Source organism: Bos mutus, chromosome 21, assembly GCF_027580195.1.
Source record: "Bos mutus isolate GX-2022 chromosome 21, NWIPB_WYAK_1.1, whole genome shotgun sequence".
Taxonomy (NCBI): Eukaryota; Metazoa; Chordata; class Mammalia; order Artiodactyla; family Bovidae; genus Bos; species Bos mutus.
This window is the reverse complement of record NC_091637.1, coordinates 27,788,812-27,815,970: the sequence shown is the minus strand read 5'-3', so window position 1 is coordinate 27,815,970 and position 27,159 is coordinate 27,788,812. Positions and strand designations below refer to the sequence as shown.

The following is a 27,159-nucleotide window of genomic DNA, read 5'->3' as shown; positions in this document are numbered from 1 at the left end:
TAGTAAACTAGTGAGTTTGTAACAGTTTTAGATTAGTTAATGCACACACACACATAAATGTTTCAAAATAATAGTGCTGATATCATTAGTAACAGACTTGTTCATTTGCTGAGTCCTGTCTGACTCTTTGCAACCCCATGAACTGCAGCACACCACGTTTTCCTGTCCTTCACTATCTCCCAGAGCTTGCTCAAACTCATGTCCATTGAGTTGGTGATGGCATCCAACCATCTCGTCCTCTTTTGCCCCCTTCTCCTGCCCTCAGTCTTTCCCAGCATCAGGGTCTTTTCTGACTGGATGAAATTTAAGTTTTCTCTGTAGTCCCCTTTTCCTTAGAAAATATTCCACTGAGAATTCCATCAAAGTACTTTGGACAAGTCACTGAAAACCATTCTTTTCTTTGTATGGTTAGGGCACCAAATTAATCTATATATTCTCACCCCAGTTGGTTTTCAGTTTTTACAGATGCCTTTTTTCTTCTTGATTTCATTTTTTAAAAATATGTAAAACATTTTTGTTTCCAAAGTCAAAACCACAGTATAGAGTCTGCCTAGAAAAGTCTTGTGTTACCTCCCTTCTCTGAAGGCAAGTCCTTTCATTTGTTCTTAATTTTCCTTCCAGTGTTTCTTTTGCAAATATATTTCCTTTTAGAAATTATGTTAAATAGAAAAAAACTTAACATCTTTTTCAATGAAGTTCCACTAGCTTTTCTACATTTTTTGGTTATTATTTGTTTTAAAAGACTAGTATTATAAAGGTTTTATCATACCTACCTGTGTCAAGCGTAAAAGAACAATCCAAACATTCTTTGGCAGATGACACTGTTTAGCTTCTTTTAAGAAATGTATCTCCCTCTTCAATGAGTTTGGTACATTCGGGAAACAGACTGCAAACTAAAGTGAAATAGAAAGATTTCTTCTAATTTCCATTTGTTGTCTGAGGCTGAGAAAATATCTAACAGAAGTTATTTTACAAAGATGAGTCTGAGAAAAAAATTCCTTGAATTAAACCATAATGAAAAATAATATGAAATAGAATACATATGTGTGTGTTTATATATACCTGAATATCTTTGCTGTATAGCAGAAACTAACACAATACTGTAAATTAATTATGTGAAGTGAAAGTCACTCAGTCATGTCCCCAACTCTTTGCAACCCCATGGACTGTGCATTCCATGAAATTCTCCAGGCCACAATACTGACGTGGGTCGCTATTCCCTTCTCCAGGGGATCTTCCCAACCTGGGGATTGAACCCAGGTATCCCTCACTGCAGGCAGATTCTTTACTTTCTGAGCCAGCAGAGAAGCCCTGGTGTATAAACAGCAAGATGAGAAAGACATTTTTTTAAAAGTTATTAAGAACCATGAAACTCCAGGTGTCCCCTGTGTGTTGTCCTCTGTTGACTTTTTAATTCATTCTCTGCTTCCTTCATAGTCATGCTCATAGGCGTGAACTTGAGAAATTCTAGAGCCTCAAAATGAACATGGCCAAAATTGTGTTCATAACATTTGGAAAGAAGGAGGCTTCGCAAAATTAGGAGAATATCAGATAAATTAGAGTTGAAATTGGTAGAACTTAATGCACTTTTGTTAGTAATATTAGAAAATTGTTGTTATTATTTGGTTTTAACACATATACCAGAGTTACATAAAATGTTGACATTGGGCAACTTGGATGAAGGGTATAAGGGAATACTTTGTACCATCTTTTGAACTCTTATATAAAGCTAAAATTGTTCCAAAGGAAATTTTATTTCACACACACACACATACACACACACTTAGATACACAAAAAGACTTAGAATGCATGAAATACAAAGGGATCCTTAGAGAACTTCAACAAAGTGGTAAGAGAAGTAACCCAACAGAAAAAAGGATTAAATGAAATGCATGCCAAGTAATATACCATTTTTGTTTACCACACAGGCAAAATATATAAGGTTAATATCAAGTGTTAATATAAGGTTGATATCCTGTCTCACAGGATATTAACAGGGAGGCAGGATAGGTTGACCTAATATTCTTGGTTGGCAAGTTGACAGTATCAGTTTAAAATGTTTATTTTAACTAAGTATGTGCATGTGTGTGCTCAGTTGTGTCCGACTCTTTGCGACCCCATGGACTAGCCACCAGGCCCCTCCTTCCATGGGATTTCCCAGGCATGAATACTTGAGTGAGTTGTCATTCCCTTCTCTAGAGGATCTTACCTGCCTGGGGATCAAGCCTGGGTCTCCGCATTGCAAGTGGATTCTTTACCCTCTAAGCCACTGGTGAAACCCTAGATACACTATGGTACATCCATACTGTGGAATGCTACACAGCCATTTAAAAATCATGAGATAGATTTCTGTTGTTTGACATCATCTCCAAGACAAAAATATTAAGTGAAAAAATAAATTGGAAGATAGTAAATGTAGTCTATCATTTGTTTAAAGAAAACAGGCATTGCTATATATCTACATGTTTCTCTCTTTCTCTTTTTCCATGTATATGCATAAATAAATATGCAGAAAGCGATCTGGTATATACTCTCTAGTTAGATTTAAATACTGTTATTCCTGGGTAGTGGGAATGGGCAATGTGGTCCAGATGGACTTTTAACATCTGTCTATAACTCAAGGCTTTTACATAATTGATCACAGAGACACAGGAGTGGGGCAGGGTGGGGAATGTCTCAGGCAGCTTGTCGTGAACAGAGAGAATGCTGTCTAGCAGGGGTGGACTCTGAGCTGCTTGTGTCCCTGTGGGGTCCAGTGCAGAGTAAAAATGTGGGATCCTTTGCTCAAAATGCAGGACAAAGTATCATTAAAGGTGCATATGATTTATCATGTATCTTTGTATTGGGCTGGTTTTAGATGCAGACATCAGAACTCATATGAGGACTTAGCTGAATTACACACATGATATGTCGGGGCTTGTTCCTGGAGTTGTCTCTCAAGCCAGTAGAAGAGACCAGCCTCAGCCAAGTCAGAATGGTTGAGGAGAAAGAGGACCCCACTCCCCACTCACAGGCACCGGGGGGCACCCCTGGGCCTGGGGACAATCACAGCCAGGACAGACCCTCATGGACCCTGGGGATCCCATTTGTCTGCTGGGCCTACCAGAACCTCCTTCTCATCAAACACCTGACTGAAACAGCCGGGCTGGTCACAAAGTCTAGGGGAGCCAAGCTGCCACGTCCACAGTAGACAGCACCCAGCAAGGATCCTTAAATCTCCAAGCTGGGAAGCCCGGGTACCCCAGTAGCCCCAGTAGGGGCTGATCAAGAGGCTCCCCTCCCACCAAGGTGAGTGATGGCTTTGCTTACGCAGGATGCTGTGATACCAGCACTTGCCTATCCCTGTCAGTCAGGGAGGCACAGACTGCCTGGCGAAGCCCTCCCCAGAGGCCACAGGAGCCAGGGCCAGTGTGAGCTGAGGCCCCAGGTCTCCAGTATGCCTTGCATTGTCCCTCAACCTTCAATTACTAAACACAAATCCAAAATGAAAATTGTTCAGAGTCAGAGCATTAAACCCAGGTGCAGGGTCCTCCCAGCGCCGGGTTGTATAGCTGCAGCGCTGACACACCAAGGAAGGTAGCCTGGGTGGGTCAGAGGGTTTTGTTTTTAAGATGGGAGACATTAGGGGAAGCATGAATTTTGAGAGGTAGAATCCTTTAGCTGAGGGAGGACAAAGGTGATGGCGGGAGAACTGATAGGGCCAGCCCCCCAAATGGGATTCCTAACCCAGCGGGAGGGAGCGAGGAGAAAAGCAGGTGTTAGAGTGTGTGTGTGTGTGTGTGCGCGCGCGCGCTCGTGCGCACATGCTCAGTCATGTCCAACTCTTTGAGACCCCATGGACTGTAGCTCACCAGGAGTTGGTTGTCATACCCTCCTCCAGGGGATCTTCCCAACCCAGGAATCGAACCCAGATCTCCTGCATTGTAGGCGGAGTCTTTACCATCTGAGCCACCAGGGAAGCCCAAGAATACTGGAGTGGGTTGCCATTTCCTTCTCGGGGGATCTTCCCTACCCAGTGATTGAACCCACATCTCTTGTGTCTCCTGCATTTGGTGGCAGGGTCTTTACCACATTGCCTCCTGGGAAGCCGGGTGTTAGGGTCGGTGTGTCATATTTGGCAGGAAGATAAGGGAGTTTCCATTCCTCTGTTTCTGTTTTCTCTGTGAAATATGTGCTTGGGCTTGGAGGGGACGGGGATTTCAGTGATCATGATACTGGGAGAATGTAGAAGGCGGGGAACTGAGCTGTGAAGGAGAGATTGTAGTCCTGGACTCCATGGGATTATGGAGTGCACAGTGGGCTTGGCTGTGTGACATTCAGGAACCTAAAAAGAGAGACCCTGTCTTGTCCTGCTCAGAGAAGTACGGCCCCACTCTTTCTTAGGAGGAGCTCTTCCTACGAAGGATTGTCCTTTATTCTGAATTGAATTTAAAAAGTCCCGTTTTTAGTGTTTCTATGTCCTTTTAAAAAATGAAATGATATTGGTGATATCATGTAATGTTCTTTTGGTATTTTTTTTTTTACTGCGGCAAAATCTATATAAAACTTACAATTTTAACCATCTTTAAGTGTACAGTTCATAATGTTTATTTTAAAATGTTTTCACTTTGCAAAATAAAGTAAGATTAAAAATTGGTCATCCTATATTGTACCCCAGTGGTTTTGTGTGTGTGTGGGTGTGAAATTTTACTGGTCTGTGAAATGAAGAAATGCTATGAGCCTCACAAAGCATTTCTCTGTTAAGTGTTATACAACTCTTATTGGTGGAGGAAAACTCTGAAGCACTTTTTAGAATTTTTAAGATACACTGTAAGAATAAGAGTAGAAGTATTTATTTTATATTGCTCTTCTGATGCTCTGATAAAGTTCTCCTAATTCTAGTATTTTGTGTATATATCCTCTTTTGTGACATCATCAAGACTGTCTCCTTTTCTTCCGCAGTGCCATAATATTTTCCTTTTGTATTTCATGTGTAAACTCACCGCTCATACTATAACACATAACAGTTTTCTAAGGCTATTTTTGGTAATAGAAACATAAATACACATATATAAAACGTGGGTATGGATATAGTTGTTCACTTGGTCAAAGCCGTATTAATAAATGGTTCTAAAAGATTAATAAAGATTTTGTACACATAGTTTTTTTTTTTCACTCTGAGCCACAGACACCAAAAATCCCACAGGAAGTTGTCTTTTAAGTGTTGCGGTTTTTTAGTTTCCAGATGACCAGAAATAGTCTGTGCAGTCAAAAGGGATTCTTGGTTAAAGCTTATTGTAATTCTGAAGGAGACTCTCAAATTTGCTTGTATTTCTTCTTATGTAGTTGATCCAGAGGAGCTATAACAAGATCCATACATAGACATTAAAGTTGTGGTATAGTGTGAAACTTTTTTTTTTTTGGTGTTTAGTGGATAAACTCTTCATTGTTAAAGGGGCAACTATCTGAAATTATGCTTTATGCTTTCCACTTCTTATCAAAGCATTTTCTAAGAAATAAACTGTAGGAATGGAGATAGGTTTTAAATTGACAACTAGGTTTTACCTTTATTTTTACAAATGACAAAAACTTTCTCTTCATTCTTTAGAGAATTGGAGATACATTAAAAAAATTGTACAGCTTAATTTAGATATTATAAATACCACTAGAAAAAATTTTAAAGCATACAATTATTGAAATGTTTTTATTAATGTAATTTTTAAAGCATAGTATTCTCAAGCTTAAATTTCTTGCTTAATTTCATTATTTTTAAAACCATGGCAAAAATAAAATAAACTAAAACTGTCATCAGATATATTAGATCTTTGACATATCATTATGTAATCTAGCATTTAACTTAGGTACAGTAGGCCTGGTGAAAAGTGACAAACGAGGAAAGAGGAAAGGTCTCTGCGTTTGTTCTAAACATTTCCAGGTTTAGGTCTGTTAAAGGAATGGTATCTGGTTCTGGGCAGGTCATGCTGACTGCACATCTTATTAAATGGGTAGATTAATAATGTGGAAGGTTTTTCCACAGTCACCTTTGAAAATAAAAAATGAAACGCCACAGTGAAAAAATGTTCATAAGAAATTTTTCATTACAGTTCTGAAGTGAATAAAACAAGTCACATCCAACATGACTTTAAAACAAAAATGACTGTAATCATTTCTGTGGGGGGAGGGCAGGGAGAGGAAGAGAAAAGAGAAAGGATTTGATTTGCAGAATGCTTTAAATTCCATAAAAGCGGGAGATCTGGGTTCGATCCCTGGGTTGGGAAGATCCCCCGGAGAAGGGAACGGTCACCCACTCCAGTATTCTGGCCTGGAGAATTCCATGGAATGTATAGTCCATGGGATCGCAAAGAGTCAGACACGGCTGAACAACTTTCACTTTAGTTCTGTAGCTTCAGGTTGCAAAATGTATGGTATTTTAGTTTGAAATTTTAATTCATTTTTATGTATGATAGGCAGGTATTTCTTCGTTAAGTTAGATTTTCCCTACAGTTGAATTCTAAAGAGGAAACCATCGTTTCTGCTTTTTTCCATTTCTTGTGTACCTTTTGCGGCATTGTACTAGGTTCTTTAGGTTACCATTTGAGAGCTTCACGTTTTACAGAGTGCAGAACAACGAGGGCAGGAGAGGTTTCTGAAATACTCCTTGGTGTCTAGCGAGGCCGTCTGCATTGCGGGCCGGTCCCCTGGACTGTGGACCCAACGTCCTCGCGGCTCTGCCCGGCGCGACCCCTTCCCTTGCCACTGAGAATCCTAGGATTTTTGATGCCCAAAATATGCGTTTGGGATCCCTGTCTACATGGGCTGTTGAAGGTGATGCTGGATCTCTATAAAGGCCTCATGTGGGTGGGCCCTCGGGTGCCCATGATCCCGTGACCAGCGTTCGCGGGGCAGTCGGTCCGTCCACTAAGACAGCCTGGAAGCACTTCCCAGCGAGGCTCAGGCAGGAGGGCAGCGGGGGTCGTGGCCAGGGGCGTCTCTCTCCAAGTCGCAAGGGCTGGGTATGGGGGGGCTCGCTCCTCCGGGGCGCTTTCCGCCGGACCGTGCAGCGAACAAACAGGAAACTCCGTCTCCAAGTTACTTCGGAAACTGGGCTTTTCCTTCCGCGACAGGGGTCGCATCCGGACAGGAAGCGGACCGGCCGCTCGCCCCGCGCCCTCGTGGCCCCGCCCCTCCTGCTACGGCCCCGCCCCCGTCGATCGCACCGCCCCAGCCCCCACCCCCAGGCCGGGCATGCTCAGTGGGCCGGGCCGGGCCGGGCCGGCAGGTTTGCGTGGTCGTCCGCGGTTGCCGGCGCCGGCTCAACCCGCCGACGCCACGTCCCGTTGCTGCGGCTCGTTCCCGGAAAGTTACGTACTAAAGCGTCCCCCGAAGAGCCGGCGGGCGGATTGCGGGCGGCTGTGGCGGCGGCGGCCCAGAGGCGGCCGAGCGGTGGGCCGACGTGCCCGCGGCTTGGCTGCGGGCGTAGCGCTCGGAAGGAGGCGCCGGCTGGGCGCACTCCGCGGGGAGCCCCGGGCGGGGCGGGCGCGGCGCGGACTTTTGTCCGAGTTCAGTCCCCTCCCTGTGGGCTGGGCCTCTCCGGCGCCCCAGCCCCCGCCCCGCTCGCTCCCGGGAGATGTTTATCTGGGCCGCGGCGTGAGGAGCCGGCGGCTGGCGGCGGGGAGTCTCGGGTCCGAGGATCGTTGCGCGGCGCGGGAGAGACAAGATGTCCGCCAGGGCCGCGGCCGCCAAGGTGAGCGCCGCGGGGAGCGTCCGCTGGGGGCCTTTCTTCCTCTGCCCGCGGGCTGCCGGGCTGGCGTGGAGGGGCGGGCGGCGGGGCCGGGGCCGGCCGGGGCCCGGGCAGGTGCACTGCGGCGGCGTCGCTGCCCGGTCCCGACTCCAGCCCCGGCCCGCGGCGGGAGGGAGCAGGGCGGGCGGGGACGCGCAACAGGTCCCGCCGGGAAGCCGGGCGCGGGGCGCGGCGGGCGGGCCGGGGCCACCCCGGCGGCTGCAGTCTTTGCGGGAGTGGTTGGTCCCTGGTGAAACCGTGTGGTTTCGGTCTGATGTCACTGTCGCTGGTATGCGCGCGCCCGCGACACGGCTTTGGGACGGCACTCAGCCTCTGTGGAGTATGTTGGTTCTTTTCGCTGTTTTATTTATTTAAGGTGACATTTGAAAAACTAACTTCCTAACACTTTTTAAGAGTTTAATTCGAGTTACACTTTCAAAAGTACCGCACACTGCACTTAAAAATGGACAGTAACTTTAAAAAATAAAAGTTGGCAAAGATCCGTGGGTTCGTTAAAAAAGTAACGTTTTCCTGTCAGTTTTTTCATATGCTTTGAAGTACTGTGCCATTTTCTCAGTGCTTTCAAGCCAGTTCGTATGTTACATGAAAAAGCTGAAGTTCCTAAAAATCAATTAATATTCTCCTCTCCTTTTGTACAGCTTAATCTTTTCCATCGTAAACGGTTGCGGGAATGCAGAAATATGAAGAGTAAAAATCTCGCTTAAAATCAGTTTATTACTTTAAGTAGTATCAGGTGCTTAAGCGGGTGCTGGCTTCATGTTTTTGCTTGGTTTTTTTCTTTTCTGTTTGAGATGTTTTATTCATAGCATCTTGGACCAGGCATAATTAGGCCCTAAAGTTTCTGAACTCAAGACTGTTTTTTGGCTGGAAGTTAGCGGTTACGTTTAGCAGTGAGTAAATTCTTGTAAGGAATTTAGTGTTCTCTCTTTAAGAAAACTTTTATGTGTACTTTTATTGCTCTACATTGATAAACACCAATCTAAAGGTAAAACTTGATCTAAAGAGTTAGAATAAAAGGCAAATTTTCGCATAATTTTAAAATAGTCTTACACTATTTACTTTCCTGGGACTTCCTTTTCGGGGAGGAGAGGCTTTGTTGCCATATTATAGAGAACGTCACTGTGTTCCTGTAGTGTGCTCTCTGGCACTTGATATCCAAAAAGGATATTTCACTTACGGAGAGAAATAAGTTTTCAGTGGATTGCCATAGTAGAATGATGCTTTAGAAAGAGTCATACTTTTCCTCATGAATTATGGTGTTGAGATTTTATGGCATATTAACAAGTATCACTAGTTAAACATTACGTTTTTGGACGTTTGCATTCTTAAATATTTGAGTAGAATGTCAGTTGAAAGCTTATTTTTCTAAAATGCTGTGTTTTGGGACCACCGTTAAATCTTATATAGAGAAGGGCCATAAAAGATGGGGGAAATGAAATAATAACCAACCAAGTCACATTTAATTTTCTAAGATGATTAAAATGCTTAATAAGAACCAGGCTGTGTATGTACTCAGTAGTTTACATGTGATATTTTTGTTTCCCCTACTTCTGTTTAAAAAAAAAAAAACCATGAATTTGCAGCTTGCTTTTCTTGCTTTTAGCATAATAGTTTGTAGAACTCTCAGTCAGTATCTTTGATTCTATATTCTTTGTAATGATTGAATATTTTTCCATTCCATGAATAGGCTGCAGATGGTTACTGATACACATTTAACTTGTTTCCAGGATTTTGTAATAAATAGCCTTATATTTTTCTGCATGTGTGTAGTAGTACTGTGTGTCACGTTGTTAAAAATGGAATTTCTGAATCAAAGGGTATGTATGTGCATTTAAAATTCTGATATATACCACTAAATCTTTCTCCAAAAAGGTTGTACCTAGGAAAAATACAGCGATTGTTGGTAACTTTAAAGGACATAAAATTTCAGTAAGTGAAATGAGAAAATACAGACTCTGAATGGGGAGGATATTGTAGAAAAGATCACATTTCCTAGAGTTGGTATATAAATGTTAATACAATTCCAAATAAAATTCCAGTGTGGTATTCTAGAAAACTTAATGTGTTGATGAGAAAGTTTATCTGATAAAATAAATGGATAATAACTGTCAAAGTTCAAAAAAAGAAGCCTTATTAGAAAATCTAATGTGTTATAAATTCAGAGTCATTGAAGCAGTCTTTTAGTTCAGGAATGGACATTGGAATCGCAGAGTCCAGAAATATCTGTGTGTTTACGAGTTTTTAGTGATTATGGTCATCAGCATTTAATGTGTGTTAGCTATTGTTCTAAGTGCTTAATATGAATTAACTGATTTAATTCTCATAGTATCCCTATGAAATGAGCACTGCTGTTATCCCCTGTTTATGGATGTGGAAATTGAAACAGATAAGGTAACTTCCCTAAATTCACCTAGCCTACAGGAGAGGAAATTGAGACTGTGATAAAAATATCATCGTAGATTTCTGGAGAAAGGATGGATTAGTATAGGGTGCTGGGACTGTTGACTATCCTTTGAAAATATATATGTTGTTTCTGCCCTTAGACCATCCCCACCCCCAAAAAAAAATCCGTTTGAAAAATATGCAGAGAAGATAAATCATAAAACACTAGAAGAAAGTGTAGGAGGCTTAAAAAAAGCCCTCAGTGGAAAGGGCTTCTCTGTGCATATTAACTTCAGAAATAAAGGAAAAGTTTTAATCTGTGATATATATTTGAATTTGCAAACAGAATCACTAGTGTACCTGATGCAAATGATTCAAAAGTTGAAACCAGGAATTTGAGGGTAGTTCTGTCTCACCAAGGAATTGTTTAATTATGTGAGAAAATGACAGGAATAGTTAGAGACATTTCCATTGGTTGAATCACGGAGTGTGAAGGAAGTTCAGCTTGTGGACTCAAGCTGTTCACTCCAGAGGAAACAATAAAATGTAGCATTGTTCTGTTACAGATTTTGCTGCTTAAAAGTTTCCATTTTGTCTCAAAAAGAATTTTTTTCCCAGAATTTTCCAAAATTTTCGTGTACTTTACTATGGAAATTATTTTCGCCACTTAGTAGGAATTGATTTATTGTATCCTTAATAGCTGATCATTTGAAAGTTAAAAACTGTAGAATATAGCTAAATGAATGAAAATAATTACAAAATTAATCCTTGTAGATAGGAATTGTCTTGAGTGGCTGTTATGACATAGTTTTAGTTTTGGTACTTTGTGATTGGTGTGTATTTGCTTTGGGGAAGCCCTCTTGCTACTTTAAAGGTAAACTGAAAACTCACCTTGCTTTATGAAAATTCGCTTGATTGTGTCTTTCAGTGTTTATTGAGCTTCACTGTGGTAATATTTTTCTGTACCTATCAAGTTTGTATAATTTATTTTTAATTGAAAGATAATTGCTTTACAAGATTTTGTTGTTTTTTATCAAATACCAACATGAATCAGCCATAGGTATACATGTGTCCTGTTTTTAACTAGAAATATTTTTATAGTATCTAAGGGAAAGATGTTTAATTTTTATGTTAGTGTGTTTGACATTGTAGACGCTTATGGTTAGAATTGTCCTTTATATCCTTGGTTGATAATCCCTGACCACATTTACAGCTCTCCAGTTCATTTTAGGACAGTTCCATTAGATAGGTGCTTTTCAGATTGCGCAGTGCTGCCCCCCCAGATTGTTCAGTAGCAGAAATTGCTCTGTGCTATTAGGAAAGACCCTTTTTTCGTTTCCTTTTTGAGAACGGTGATGATTTCATTTTAGGGACTTGAAAACTTTAATTTGGTATTTAAGAAAGACCGATGCTGTGTTTTGGTGACTGTCAGTAAGTGACAGAAGTCAGCCATCCACACCTACAAGTCATGCGGTTAAGACCCATCTGTAGTTCTCAAAGCTGTGGGCTAGTAGATGGAGTCCCCTTTCCTGTTTGGTTTGAAGGAAAAAGTTTACAGTAGTTTCACTTCTTTTTTTCAATCCTGTTAACAATGTACTGGCTCTGACTTTTACTTGCTCTTTAATCTTTTTTCTATTAGAGACCAAATGTAAACTCAGTGTCATTCTAAGAATAGAACTGAGTATAAACAAGACAGCAGTATGCTGCTAAGGAAAATGTCATTAAAAATAATAATTTTGGTGAAAAATTTGGAAATGTAATCCTATTTATTGATGTAGCTCTGGCATGATAAAAATTAAATCTAATGAAAGACCCGGAGTAGGACTGTAAATCTTAAGTGTGGTGCCACTGGTCCCTGGCTGCCTAGCCACCGCTCACCGCAGGCCCTGTGTGGTCACCCACTCAACGGCCAACACTTACTGAGCCTCCTGGGGCTGGAGACTAGCTGGGGGACGAGCAGATTTCTTTTTTATTAGTAGAGTTTTTGATCAAATGTTAAGATTAAAAGATAATTTCTATTATGATATTTCTGAAATATTTGCCTTGAACTTGCTTTGCATCTCTGAATTTTGGAAGGTAATCTTGAAAAATCCCTGTAGCTTAACTTTTAAATCTTGTAGAAAGAGACATTAGAACAGTTCACCAAGTTTTGAATCTAAGATGGGCCTGTTTCAGTACAGTATTTCTAATACAAGTCAGCAATAAAAACAGGCCTTTTGCTATTCGTGACCTAGAGTACTTCCTAATTTATTTATTGCAGCCAAGAGTGGGTTCAAGTTGCTCCTTGATGGGCTAGCCAGGTGCTTGATTTCCATGCCTTCTTAAACAAATCCTTAGTAATAAGATGTGTGTGGTGACTACAGGGGTAGAGAATTCCATTTTATATCCTAGAAGTGGATGAAAATAGTGACTCAGAGCACTGTTTTAACATGATAAAACCAATGTTGCCAAAATATGTACCATAAAATACCATTTGAGATTTAATGTGTTAAATACTGAATCTCAGAAAGCCCTTAACTTTGGGATGTATCAGAAGACAGGTTTTTATTTGTGTGTAGGTGCATTTCAGTATATGTCAGAACACCCTAACTCACTTAACGTTGGTAGCATGCTGGGAAATGAGTTGATTGATGAGTGGTCTCAATCATTCTAGTGTATCGTGCCCAGAGGGAGCTGAAGATTGGAATGAATATTACTTGGATACTAATTAGGAACATAAGATTACCATATATCTGGTTTAATTTTAAATTGTTTTTTTTATTATCTGAAATATTTTTTGTTTTTTAAAATAGTCTACATCCCAAAGAGTGAAAGTTCATTTTATTTCTTGGCTGCTTTAGGAATTTTCACTCTTTTCAAATTGTCATTAGTGATCTTTTGAATTTGTGCACAGTTTTGATAAGTGAATTAAACTTGATTTATGATTGTCCTCTCAGTTCAGTTCAGTCGCCCAGTCATGTCTGACTCTTTGCGACCACATGAACTGCAGCATGCCAGTTCTCCCTGTCCATCACCAACTCCCAGAGTTCACCCAAACCCATGTCCATCGAGTCGATGATGCCATCCAACCATCTCATCCTCTGTCGTCCCCTTCTCCTCCTGCCCTCAGTCTTTCCCAGCATCAGGGTCTTTTCCAGTGAGTCAGCTCTTCACATCAGGTGGCCAAAGTATTGGAGTTTCAGCTTCAACATCAGTCCTACCAATGAACACCCAGGACTGATCTCCTTTAGGATGGACTGGTTGGATCTCCTTGCAGTCCAAGGGACTCTCAAGAGTCTTCTCCAATTCAGTACATAATGCTAAAATTTAGGAGGCCCTCAGTAATGGTGTTCTTTTTTGTTAGTTCAGTGAGCATTAGTTGAGCACAGTTTGTTTTATATCCCTGTCCTCTAAAGGCTTATAGTTTCTAGTTGGTCTATATTGTCATAATCAGTTGTGAAATGTGTCATTTTTAAGAGCAAAATAATTTTGCGTTTTTCTCTCTAAACACACTTGAGGTCTTCTTACTGATACAATAGCATAGCTCTCTGGTGTGCTTTTTTGGTTGGGGAATATCATGGAATCCTATCTAGAGCTTGGACTTGGTGTAACACATGAGCTTTTGCATTTTCTTTTGTTAATTAAGAAACAATTTCAGTTCACTCTAGATACATTCAGGTATGTATTGTATGCATGCATTTGGTGAAAGTCTGAATAGGACAAAAAGGTTAAGAATTACAAAGCAATTCTAATTTATTTATATGTTGAATGTACTGAAATGGAAAATGGACAGTAAGCTGTCTGTCACTGTTGTTTAGGGTCTAGCCAGCTCTGAAATACTAACAGTTTGGAGTTGGGAAACTGTTTTCTATATTCAGCAGGTATTCTCTGCTAGCCTAGTGTGTACCAGGCATTGTTGTGAGTGGTAGAAGTAGAGCAGTGACATCACTGTGCTGTACTTACGGGCTGTTTTAATGCTATAAATGATGGTGGGCACTGGCATCCCCAGCAGGCCATTTCTGTCATAACCTGCTTTCTCCAGAGATCACAAGAATCTTCCATAGTACTTATTTTCTAGTTTTCCTTTATAATTTTACCACTTAAACATTCTGTAAACACTGTGGTTTTGCCTGTGAACTTTATACAAACAGACTCTTCCGGTGTGGATTCTATTGTGTATGGCTTCTCTTGCTCAGTGTGGTGTCTGTTAGTTGATGGGTGTTGAGGGTGACTAGTTCATTAGCTTTCATTGTAGTTGTGGATAAAATTCATAGTGTTCCTTTTTAGGGAGGACTTACTGCCAGATTGGTTTCTGGAAAGAGCAGTTTGAATTCGACTTCTGTGGGGTTTTGAAGAAAAATGTGTAGTTTACTAAAGGGCAAGAATTAGATAAGTATATTGGCTAGGCACAATATACTTGCCTATACTTTGGCTAGGACACAAAAAGTATGTGAAAAATAAGCTGCTTTTGGTGTTCAGAGGATGTTACTTTGAAAAGTCAGTTTTAATTTTGAGGGCATTTTATGACTGAGGTCTTAAAATCCATTAAAGTGTATTTTTGGAAGTATCCATTCACCTGACGCAGATGAGACCAGTAAAAGCCCTGACGGGGAGAAATATGTGCTTTGGCAAAAACAAGTACACACAAGTGTACTTTTCAAAGTATAATCATAGGAAGTCTTTCCCAGTGGTGTCCTGTAAAGGAACTTTGGAAGATTTATATGTTGTTTTTCTTTTTTAAATAGTGATACATGTAGGGATATTTAATTAAACATATACCAACCCATATTTTGATACTGTATTTCCTGTATAGTCAGAAGATAGTGGCCATGGCAAGCAGATTTACATTCTAGGCATAAATATGAGAAATGTGTATTAATAATAAATAAAAGCCGCCTAATACTGAGTGCTGTTTCCATGACAGTACTAAGCTAACTGTTTTATGTGCATTGTCTCATCTGATCTTAGCAATTGTAGGCACTCCGAGGACCTCTGTTTCATAGGTGAGGAATCTGAGGTTAACTTACTGCTCTGGCTAATGGCATACTTGATTCTAGGCTTTGTAATTCACACATGCACGTGCTATTACGTTCCTGTGTTGTAAGGAGTGTCAGGGAGAGGAGGAGGGAATGGTGTTAGGTGCATTGTGACTCATAGGAGTCGGACCAGAGGGTGGAAGAGAGGGTGCAGTGCAGTCAGACTGCAGGAGCTGCTCTGAAGGAAGGGTGTTTGCGCAACCCCAGCAGATTGTTACTGGCCTGGAGGAAGGCAGGCCCAAATTGTCTGGTTTTTCAGGACAGGTCGGAAACCCAGATTTTATGTAAATTACTTTGACTTACATGTTGCCAGCTGACTTCATTTTTTTTTTTTTAATACTTTTTTATTGTGAAACTTAATATCTAGTAAAAGCACAGAAAGCATGTGTACATTAGTGAATTACCACAAAGTGAATGCCCATGTAAACACCACCCAGGTCAGGGCATACAACATTGCAGGCTCCTCACTTCCTCCCTCGCCCCTACCTGACAGCATCCCTACCTGGCAGCATTATCCTGCCAACAGAGCTGCTGTCCTGACCCTAAGACCCCTGTGTTAGGCTCTTCCTGCCAACTGCATTCTTTCCCCAAGACAGGCAGTGTTCTATGGTTTAAAGATTTGTGTGTTGTGGCATTATGAATTCATTCATCTTCATATCTGTTTAGTATTCTATTGTGTAACTGTACTACAGTTTATTTTACTGTTGATGGACATTTGGGGTGTTTTCTAATTTGGAGTATTAAGAATAATGCTCCCATGAACACTTGGATCGCTCTCTTGGTGAACATGTGAACATATTTCTCTAAGATGTATTTAGAGATGGAATTGCTCCTGGATTGTTTAGTGTGTCTTTAATTTTAGTAGACAGTGTCTTCTCTAGAGAGATTATACCGGTTTATACTCATCATCATCAGTGAATGAGACTTTCTGTTGCTCTGCATTTTCACAAAGACTTGGTATTATCAGACACTTTAATTTTAGTCCTTCTGGTTGGTCTTTAGTAAATCTCACTGAAGTTTTCATTTTCTTTTTATTTTTTTGACGAGATGAAGTTGAGCAACTTTTCATGTTAATGGCCTGTTTGAGTCTTTTGCCTATTTTTCTTTAGAATTATCTTCTTACTGGCTTGCTTCATTTTTTATTTTTGGGTAAAAGCTAGTTGATTATATGTGTTGTAGGTGTATTTTCCAATGTGATGGTTCTCCTGATGGTCTTTTGATGAAGCTCTTAATTTGCATGTGGTCCGAGAGTCGAGGCACAGAGAGAGACCAGTAGGGGACCAGAGAGGGATCTGTCTCCAGACCACACCTGCGCAGAGAGGGGTCAGGCAGTGTAAGAACTGAGAAGGTTGTCATTGAATAACCTTGTGTGTTTGTCCCTGTATCCTGAGTTCAGGCTCTGGAATTGGCATCTTGAGTCCACCAGTTAACACTGTGTTCTCCTCTTATAGGGGAGAGCATGGTCCCAGTGCGCAGAGTCAGGGTGCTGGACACTCCACTTAGTGCCTGAAGCAGGGGCACTATCCTGTTAGCTGGCATTCTCAGTGGAGCCCGTCTTAATAGCAGGGAAGAGGCGTATGGGAATTACGATATTTCTGTGTGTGTACACTCACACAAACATCTACTTATTCTGTATATTCGTGTGTGTGTACTTGTTTATTTAATATGGGATGGAGGTTGGTTGAGCCCCAGACCAGTAAGATGTGCTGCGGTTCCAGAGGAAGTTACTCAGTTGCTTTTGAAAATGTTTTTACAATAACGCTGAGGAAGAGTTGCAGTCTTTATTCTGATGAATTAGGGATTAGAGATGAAGAACTATCCCTACTTCAGTGCACCCGGTCCAGTTGGATTACATGTCCAGTATGGTGAATGACCAATTAGCAAATTCCTTTTCACCTGAGCACCTCGTATTTCTCCACTTGTTCCATCTGTATTGTCTACCATTCACATCCCTCTCCTCTAACACACAGACATAGACACACGTGAACACATGATGGGGCTTCCCAGATGGCGCTAGTGGTAAAGAACCCATCTGGCAATGCAGGAAACCTCAGAGATGCAGGTTTGATCCCTGGATTGGGATGATCCCCTGGAGGAGGGCATGGCAACCCACTTCAATGTTCTTATCTGGAGAATCCCCATGGACAGAGAAGCCTGGTGGGCTGCAGTCCATAGGGTCACTTAGCACGCACACACATATAATATATATCACACCTCTTCTCCCTTTGTTGTTCTTGTTCACTTGCTAGGTCGTATCCAACTCCCTGCAGCCCCATGGACTGCAGTACTCCAGACTTCCCTATCCTTCACTGTCTCCCAGAATTTGCTCAGATTTATGTCCATTGAGTAGGTGATGCCATCCAACCACCTCATTCTGTCACCCCTTCTCCTTTTGCCCTCAGTCATCAGAGTCTTTTCCATTGAGTCTTTTTAAATGGCCCCAGTACATGTGCTCCTCCTAAAACTCCTCTGCATCTTAATTGCCTTTACAAGTAAAGACCAAAGTTCATAATAAAATCAATAAACTCCTACAGGATTATTTGGCCCCTGCCTACTTCTGTAGCCTAACCTTGCATCTCCCCCACCTTGGGCTCCGTTCTCAACCTGCGCTGTCCTTTTGAGCAGGTACTGAACTTCCTGCCTGTTTGTCTTTAGTTCGTCTCATGGCTTGCATTCTTTCCTTTATAATATTTAAGCCTGTGATAATAGGTTGAGTTGTGGCATTTCTTAATCATTCGATTCTCCCATTAGACTTTAAGCTCCATGAGAACAAAGGTCATCTTGGTGTGTCTCGTTATCACCGAGCTTAACACAGTGTTGAGCACGTAATAAATGTAGATATTGTGAAAGTATAATTCAGAAAGTGCTTTTGTACCCTAGGGCTATTGCACATACTGTTTTCTCCACCTGGAAGGAACGAGGATCCCTCGTTCACCCAGCATTTGTGCCAATTCATTTTTCTTCAAACAACTGATTATCAGCTTATTAAATAAGCCCATTTCAGCATCTGCATTGGTGACTTCATCCCTGACTCCTGGTCCAGTCCTGGTGGAGGTGGTCTACTTAATTATGTCTCAGAAGGACCTGCTGGTCAAGAGTGTCTGCGGAGCCTCTTTTGAAAGCCACCCCACATTTTAGGACCTTCCCCACCAGGTTTCCTTGTAGCTGTTCTCAGGGTCTTGGTATGCACCCAAACCGGTCCTTCCAGTTTGAGGTGCTTTTCCTTTGTGTGTCTGGTCAGGTCAGTGTTGAGGTTGCTGAAGATGATTGTGATTCGATAAACTGCCATTTCTAGTCTGCCAGGTTCTTCCTGCATTTTAAAAAGCAAGGTCAAAGCTAGGCTTCCAGACAACCTTGTTCCTCTGGGTATGCCCTCAGCTGGGAGTGGCTGTTTCTCTGCTGGAGCGGCCAGATCTCTGGCCCAGCTCTTCTCCACGAGAGCCTTGCTCTGAGCCCAGAAAACACCCTGTGCTCTCCCTGTCCTGTCCTGCACAACAGTGTGTTACCTCTTGTCTGCTGCCTATTTGATTAGAATCTGAGGCCGCTTCTAGACCAGGGGCACAGTTTTCTCTCTGGTGCTCATTACTACTCATAGACCAGATTACATTTAGCCTAGAAACTCGCAGAAGTTGCTGTGCGTCTCCGGAACGTGTGCGCCTGTCCTTACAAAAGAGGAGACAGCTGCTGGAGGAGCCAGCCCCCTGAAGCATGGCTTACCTGCTTGGCATCTTGTCGCAAGATTCTTGGTCAGGCCTTTCCTAGATTCAGTAATTAACTTCTAGTCCCCTCAATTACCCCTCACCCCACCCCTCACCCCCATTTTTTTTAAGTGGAAAATTTCAAGATCATCCAAAAGTAAATGAGTATAATGAATCCCCACACTAGCATCACAGGCCTAGTTGTCAGTTATGGCCGTCTTGTTCCATCTATACTTCTACCCACTGTATTGTCTCTCCCCCATTATTTCAAAGCAAATACCAGACTTGTCTTTTCGTCTGCTAATACTTAAATTTGTTCACTTGCTAAGTCCTGTCTGACTCTTTGCAACCCCATTGACTGCAGCACACCAGGCTTCCCTGTTCTTCACTATCTCCTGGAGTTTGCTCAAACTCGTGTCAATTGAGTTGATGATGCCATCCGACCATCTCATCCTCTGTTATCCCCTTCTCCTCCTGCCCTCAACCTTTCCCAGAATCAGGGTCTTTTCTAGTGAGTCAGCTCTTTGCATCAGGTGGCCAAAGCATTGAGTATCTATCTCTAAAAGATAACTCTTTCTGTTTAAAGGTAGTTTTTTTTAAAAAAAAGTACTTATTATTTTTGACTGCATTGGGTCTTCATTACTGTATGCACAGGCTTTCTCTCGTGGCAGTGGGCAGGCTACGCTCTAGTCTTGGTGTGTCGGCTTCTCATTGTGGTGGCTTCTCATCACAGCACGGGCTCTAGGGTGAGTGGGCTTTAGTAGTTGTAGCACTCAGGCTCAGTAGTTGTGATGTATGGGCTTAGTTGCCCTGAGGCATGTGGGATCTTCCTAGACCAGGGACTGTGTCCCCCACATTGCAGGAGAATTCCTATCCACTGTACCACCAGGGAAGTCTAAGAACTCTTTAAAAAAAAAAAATTAATATTGTTACCACACTTTAAAAATAACTTCTGAATGAGAAAAATCCACCATTTAGTCATTGTGCAGTTTTTTTGTCTGAAGTATCAATTTCCTCTTGAAACATATTTAAAAAAAATCCAGATCCAAGTAAACACCTCCCATTGTGGTTGGTGTGTCTCCTGTCTCTAAACTGTAAGACTTCCCCCCATCTGGCTCTGTTCTGCCCGCCTGTGGTGCAGTCTTACTGGTGAGGAACAGAATTGTTTGTCCTGTAGGATTTCTGGGTCTGCATTTTCTCTGTGATAGTTACCATCAATTCTTCTGGCACTCAGCCTTTGTGGTCCAACTCTCACAGCAGTACGTAATTACTGGAAAAATCATAGCTTTGACTATACAGACTATACCTTTGTCAGCAAAGTGATGTTTCTGCTTCTTAATACCCTGTCTAGGTTTGTCATAGCTTTTCTTTCAAGGAACTAGTGTCTTTTAATTTCATGGCTGCAGTCACCATCCACAGTGATTTGGGATCCCAGGAGAATAAAATCTGTCACTGCTTCTACTTTTTCTCCTTGTGTTTGCCTTGAAGTGATTGGACTCGATGCCATGATCTTAGTTTTTTGAAGTTGAGTTTTTAAGCCAGTTTTTTTCATCTCCTCTTTCGCCCTCATCAAGAGGCTCTTTAGTTTCTCTTCTTTTTCTGTCATTAGAATGGTATCATCTACATATCTGAGGTTGTTGATATTTCTTCCAGTGACATTGATTTTAGCTTGTGATTCTTTGTGTTATTTTAATTTGCATTTCTCTAATTATGACTGAGTTTGAATATCTTTTCAAACCTTAATATCCTTTTTGTGAAATACCTTTTTCCCATTTTTAATTGAATTTTTGTTCTTCTCCCTGCAGTTTTGGATTTCTTTATGTATTAGATATACTGGCTCATACTGGCTCTCACACTTGGAAGTGTGAGAAGCTACCATGCTTCCGAGTATGAGAGCCAGTGGCTCTAATACATAAAGAAATCCAAAACTGCAGGGAGAAGAACAAAAGCTCAATTAAAAAATGGGAAAAAGATATTTCACAAAAAGGATATTAAGGTTTGAAACAATGTTCAGACTCAGTCATAATTAAAGAAATGAAAATATTCATGTTTCTATTTTGGTCAGGCATACTTTAAAAATTTTTTGTGTACTTAAATTTATTTTATATCCCTTACGTATTGAGTTATTCTTAGAAAGCCTTTGCCTACACCATCATTAAAGAGGAATCCACTCAAGTTTTCTTCTAGTATATCTCTCATTTCATTTTTTACATTTAGATCTCTAAGTTTATTGGAAGGTTATTCTTGTGCTTGGTGAGATATAAATCTAATATATGTTTTTTCCAAGTGACAGCCCAGATGTTCTAGCAGCATTTATTAAAAAGTGCATCTCTATTTCAGTGACTTGAGACATTACCTTTTCACACACTGATTTTCCATTTATTGGAAGGTAGGGTTTCCCAGGTGGCTCAGATGGTAAAGCATCTGCCTGCAATGTGGGAGACCTGGGTTCGATCCCTGAGTCAGGAAGATCCTCTGGAGAAGGAAATGGCAACCCACTCCAGTACTCCATGGAGGAAAATTGCATGGACGGAGGAGCCTGGTAGGCTATAGTCCACAGAGTTGCAAAGAGTCGAACACGACTGAGCGACTTTACTTTCTGTTTAAGAATTTTTCCATTATTCCACTGGTCTATTTACTTATGCCTCAGTGTCACACCATTAATTGTGGATGCACCTTATGATGAGTCTTACTTCAGAGGCCATAACTTGATAGGGATAGTTTTCCCCAGTAGCTTTTCTTCTGCGGTGTTTTTTGTTTTTTGTTTTTTTTAACCTGTTATTAAACTTAAATGGAAACATGTTCTTATGTGTGGCTTCTTTTGTCCAGTATTGAGCAGCGTTCATCCATATTTACTTATGTGTATTAATCGCTCAGTTGTGTGTGACTCTTGCAACTCCATGTACTGTAGCCTGCCAGGCTCCTCTGTACATGGGATTCTCCAGGCAAGAATACTGGCGTGGGTAGCCATGTCCTTCTCCAGGGGATCTTCCCGGCCCAGGGATAGAACCCAGGTCTCCTTCATTGCAGGCAGATCCTTTACCGTCCAAGCCACCAGGGATTGTGTAGGTTGAGTTTATTCATTTCATGGCTGTAATATTCCATTGACTGAATGTTGCATCATTGGTGGGCATCTAGATTATTGTAGATTGTTTCTGTTTTTTGACTGTTAAAAATAGTGCTTTTATGAACATCCTTATACATAAATTCTTGTGCATATATGGACATGTTTCTATTGATTGATCATCCAACATGCTTAGTTTTGCCAGTTTCCCAAAGCCGTGGTACCAGTTTGCACTCCCACCAGTGCTGAGTTCTGATTAGAGAGTTCATTACTGTTTTTTTTTTTTTTTAAGCTTCCTGTGTGGTTGTGTGTGCATTTAGTTGTGTTTTCAATTTGTATTACCCTGTTGAGTAAGGAAGTAGAGTACTTTTTCCACATGTTTACTGACCATTTTGATGTCCCCTTGTTTGACGTGCTCCCCTCAAGCCCCCAGTCCATCTTCTCTGTTAGGTGCTCTGTCTTTGTTGATAGGAATTCTTTTGTGTTTTCTGAATGTGAATATTATATATATATGTATATATATGTGTGTGTGTGTTAGATATTTGCAGATTATTTTTCTACATTTAAAACTTGCTTATTAAGCTTTTATATTTGAAACAAGCTTAGTGAAGCAGGAAAAAAAGGCACTATGCCTATAAGAGCCCCAAGTGGCTATAGCTAAAAAGTAATACAGATTTGCCCTGGAAATAGGAGCATAAGGTTATGAAAAGATTGTAAGCAGTGGATGAAGCATTTACTGGAATGGAAGTCCAGCTCGATGAATGAGCTTCTTGATGGCAGGATGTTTCTGATAGGGGACCACTGACACAGAAGAGAAGGCCCAGAGGCTCCACAGGTTGGAAAGTCTGAGGTAAAATGAAACTTCGGAGGTTACTTTAAAAGCCCAGTTTTATGTGAAAACAAACATGCTGCTTCTCTGTTGTGTATGGAAGAAGTCTTAAGCTACCCAGTGGCTGTCATTCTAACTGGTGCATTTACTTCCTTCTCACTGAACCTGATATGTTGCTGCTTCCACCTTAATTTTAGTGAGCTGTCTGGCCCAGGGGAGTGAGCCTGCATGAGGCTAAGCAGCTGAGACCTTACCTCAGACATTGTGATTTGTCTAGTTTGAGGATTGAGGTGGAGTAAGGAGGCTGATTTTAAAGATGTGACCTTTTAAAGAAATGTGTAGTGTACACATTTGTACAAATTTGCTGTTTATCATTAAGTGCTTTGTTAGAAAAATAGCATAGTTTTTCATATATTTTATTATTTAGAAATTGAAAAGATTTTCTGAAACCTTTTGATTTTTTTTTTTTTTTTTTTTGAAAATCAAATAGTGGTTTAGTGAGGAGAATGAATAATAAGAAACTCCACAAAACTGATATATTAATTACCCATTCAGGTTCCTTCAGTGAGTTGATTATTTTCTTTATCATCTAAAGGAAGAATAATTTTGGTTTTGTTAGGAATTTGATGAATTTGCCTATATATGATAGTTCAGAATGTGACTTCTTAGATGTTCTGCTCAAAGCAGATGTAATCAAGATGACATTTTTTTGGTACCAGCAATCTTCAGCTCCTTAACTCTTGTCATTATCATTCTTCTTTCTTCTATTTTTTTTTGGCTCTGTGAATATTTACTTTTAATATAACTACAGTGGTTTATAATATCAAGTTTCAAGTGTTTAGCTGCAGATTCTTTTACATTATAGGTTACTATGAGCTATTGCTGATCCTGCTATTGCAGTTCCCTGTACTATACAGTAGGCCCCTGTTTAATATATAATGGCATGTATCTTTTAATCCCTGTATATATGCCCAAGAGTGGGGTTGCAGGATTATGTGGTAGCTCTGTTTTTAGGGTGATGTTTGTTTGATTTTTATTAGAGTATAATTGCTTTACAATGTGTTACTTTCTGTTGTATAGCGCAGTGACTCAGCTAGACATACACATATATCCCTTTTTTGGATTTCCTTCCCATTTAAGTCACCACAGAGCATTGAGTAGAGTTCCCTGTGCTATATAATAGGTTCTCATTAGTTATCTACTTTATACCAATCTGCTGCTGCTGCTGCTAAGTTGCTTCAGTCATGTCGGACTCTGTGCGACCCCATAGACGGCAGCCCATCAGGCTCCTCTGTTCCTGGGATTCTCCAGGCAAGAACACTGGAGTGGGTTGTCATTTTTATACCAATCTACATAGTATCAATAGTATATCTATGTCAGTCCTAATCCCCCAGTTCATCCCATCCCTATCCCCCTTTGCTGTGCATAGGTTTGTTTTCTATATCTTTGTTTCTATTTCTGCTTTGCGAGTAAATTCATTTGTATCATTTTTCTAGATTGGGCATATAAGCTATACTATATATTTGTTTTTCTTTGACCTCACTGTATGACAGTCTGGGTTCATGCAGGTATCTTCCTCTCGCAATTATTGTTTGTAGATTTTTTTGATGATGGCCATTCTGATGGTGTGAGGTGATTTGCATTTCTCTAACAATTAGTGAGGTTGAGCATCTTTTCATGTGTCTGTTGCCCACCTGTATGTCTTTGGAGAAATGCCTGTTTAGGTCTTCTGCCTGTTTTTTGATTGGATTTTTTTTTTTTTTAATATTGAGTTGCATGAGTTGTTTGTATGTTTTAGAAATTAAGTGCTTGTACATTCTTTCTCGGTTTGTAAGTTGTCTCTGTTTATGGAAAAACTTTTAACTTTTGAGTTAATGTTAGAGAAAAGTTGTAAAAATACTAGAGTTGTATCTTTCATTCTACTCACCCTACATTTCCCATAACTGTAACTGTAGAACATCTATCAAGGATAAGAAATTGACATCGATCCAATAATAACTAAATGACAGACCACATTTGAACTTTGTTAGTTCATCCTTTTTCTCTTCTAGGATTCCACTTTGTGTTTAGTCGTTACTTCTTTTTGGTGTCTTTGAATCTGTAACAGATCCTCAGTTTTCCCTCTGTTAATGACTTTTTGAAAAGAACTGATTATTTTTTAGACTGCCCTTTAGGTTGGTTTTGCTCCCCTGGTAACTCAGTTGGTAAAGAATCCCCCTGCAATGCAAGAGACCCTGGTTCAATTCCTGGGTTGGGAAGATCCCTGGAGAGGGGATAGGCTACCCACTCCAGTATTCTTGGGCTTCCCTAGTGGCACAGCTGGTAAAGAAGCCCTCTGCAGTGTGGGAGACCTGGGTTCAATCCCAGATTGGGAAGATCCCCTGGAGAAGGGAAACGGGTACCCTCTCCAGTATTTTGGCCTGGAGAATTCCTTAGACTGTATAGTCCATGCGGTCACAAAGAGTTGGACACAACTGAGCGACTTTCACGTTCTTTAGTTTGGTTTCCGTTGTGTTTTCATCACTGGGATGAGATGGTGCATTTTTGGCAAGAATACTATAAAATACTTGATATCATGTTGTACACCATGTCAAGGAGTTCATAATGTGATACATCTTACTGTTGGTAATGTTTACTTTGGTTACGATGATGTTCTCTCCTGAAAAGTTAATATATTTCTAATTTATAAATATTTTGGAGGAGAGGATTTGAGGCTGTGCTAATCATGTTAATCCTCAAGCACTCACCCACCAGTTTTATCCTCTCTGGGTGGATCTTCATCTGCAGCAATTGGTGGAGTTTGCTTGATGGTAATTCTGTAGCCCCCTTTCCTTCCACATTTTTTTTTTCTTTCTTTTTTTTTTTTTCTCACATTTGTTAATTGAAGTTCCACTCTTAACAAAGAGCTGTCCCTTTCCCATTTTCATATTTGATTACATCATATGGATTCATGGGTTATTTTATGGGTTAAAAATCTATTATTATTATTTTGTTGCTCAAGTTATTCCAGATTTGTCCTCTAGAAACTCTTTGCTGCTGATTCCTGTGTTCTTTTGACAAATTCCCATAACTTTTTGAGCAGTCCTTTCATTTCTAATGCTGCATGATACTCCAGGTTCATCCTGAATTTTCTCTGACCCAACTCTGCAGCCAACCCCTTCTCTGAGAAATTCTAGTTTGTTTTACTAGAGACCAGTATTTAAAAGTTAAAGTCTCTGTGCTAGCCGTGCTCATTGCTGTTGGGCTTTTCGTGCTGCTAGGCTCTCAGCAGACAGCTGGGAAGTAGGGGTGTATGTGTGGATCTACAGGACTCTGTTTCTTCTGTATATGTCTACATGTGTATTTAAACCATGGGTTTATACTGATACCTCAGAGTCCAGTCTCACGTCATACAGTTCAGTTTATCTCCCTCCTTTTCTTATTTATAGCAATAGAAACCCACCTCTGATTATCCTCAGTGCATTTATTCACTCCTAGTGTACACACAAAGCAGTTTGCTTTTTTTACTCATCCCTCTCTCTAGGACTTGAGTGTGTGGAGGATAATGTACCATAAAGCAGGACTGGTGCACAGAGAACACTCAGAAATACCACTTCCCCATCTCTGCGGCCCCTTTCCCTTCCCTTTCTACCTGGAAAAAGTTTGAAAGGTCTTTTATCCATCTTCAGTCACTAGAAAATGTCAACCTAAGAAGTTTTATTGCCAATAACTGGAAAGCACTGATTTTTGGGGGAGTGCTGTAACTATCCCTTCGTGTACCTATAATGGTTAATGGTGACTTAATTAGCTGATATTCTTTCACTTGGATCTTAGGACAGCAGCAAATAGGCAATTTATCTGTAAACTTACTTAAACTTTGATCAACCAGAAAAATTCTAGGTCCACTTACATCTTTTGTCTAGCTCTTGATATTTTTTAATCATATCCGTCTCATCAAACAGTATCTGATGTCTCCTAAATTCTCAGCCAAGGAGTGTACACAACAATGTATTAGAAAATTTAGCTGAAGTTGAAATAGCAGAATTGGATGCTTTGTTACTTTCAGTTGAGGTTGAGAGGTTCAGTTGAGGTTCAGTTGCTGCTGGTTACTTGGATCGTTATTTTTAGTTCTTACGCTTAAGCGAGTTCTTATCTTGTATTTGTGAGGTTTGCTGAATTCCTCATGCTCTTCATTTGACTTCAGGTTTATCTTTTTTATTATCTCTTGAACAGGACATCTCTGTTTTGAAAGTTTGCATAACAGCCCTTCAGATCAATCCAAATATATATTTTCCCCACTTTTTAGCGTGTACACTAGTCTCTTTCTTTTTACTTCATTTGTGTAGCAGTGATCACATTTGAAATTAAATGCTTAACTGAAGGTCAAAGGGGCTTCCCTGGTGGCTCAGCA

General features: G+C 40.7%; 1 protein-coding gene across 8 annotated transcripts in view; it reads left to right on the top strand.

The window, feature by feature from the left end:
• TJP1 (tight junction protein 1) overlaps window positions 1–27,159 on the top strand; it is a 259,219-nt gene that overhangs the window by 140,114 nt on the left and 91,946 nt on the right. Inside the window, exon 1 of one of the 8 annotated variants that reach the window (XM_070358469.1) lies at window positions 7,350–7,724. The exons of the other annotated variants lie outside the window; for them this stretch is intronic. Within the exon in view, the coding sequence (XP_070214570.1) occupies window positions 7,698–7,724 (27 nt within the window). The 5' untranslated portion in view covers window positions 7,350–7,697. Of the gene's footprint in view, window positions 1–7,349; window positions 7,725–27,159 lie in introns of those variants that run through there. 8 annotated transcript variants of the gene reach the window in all.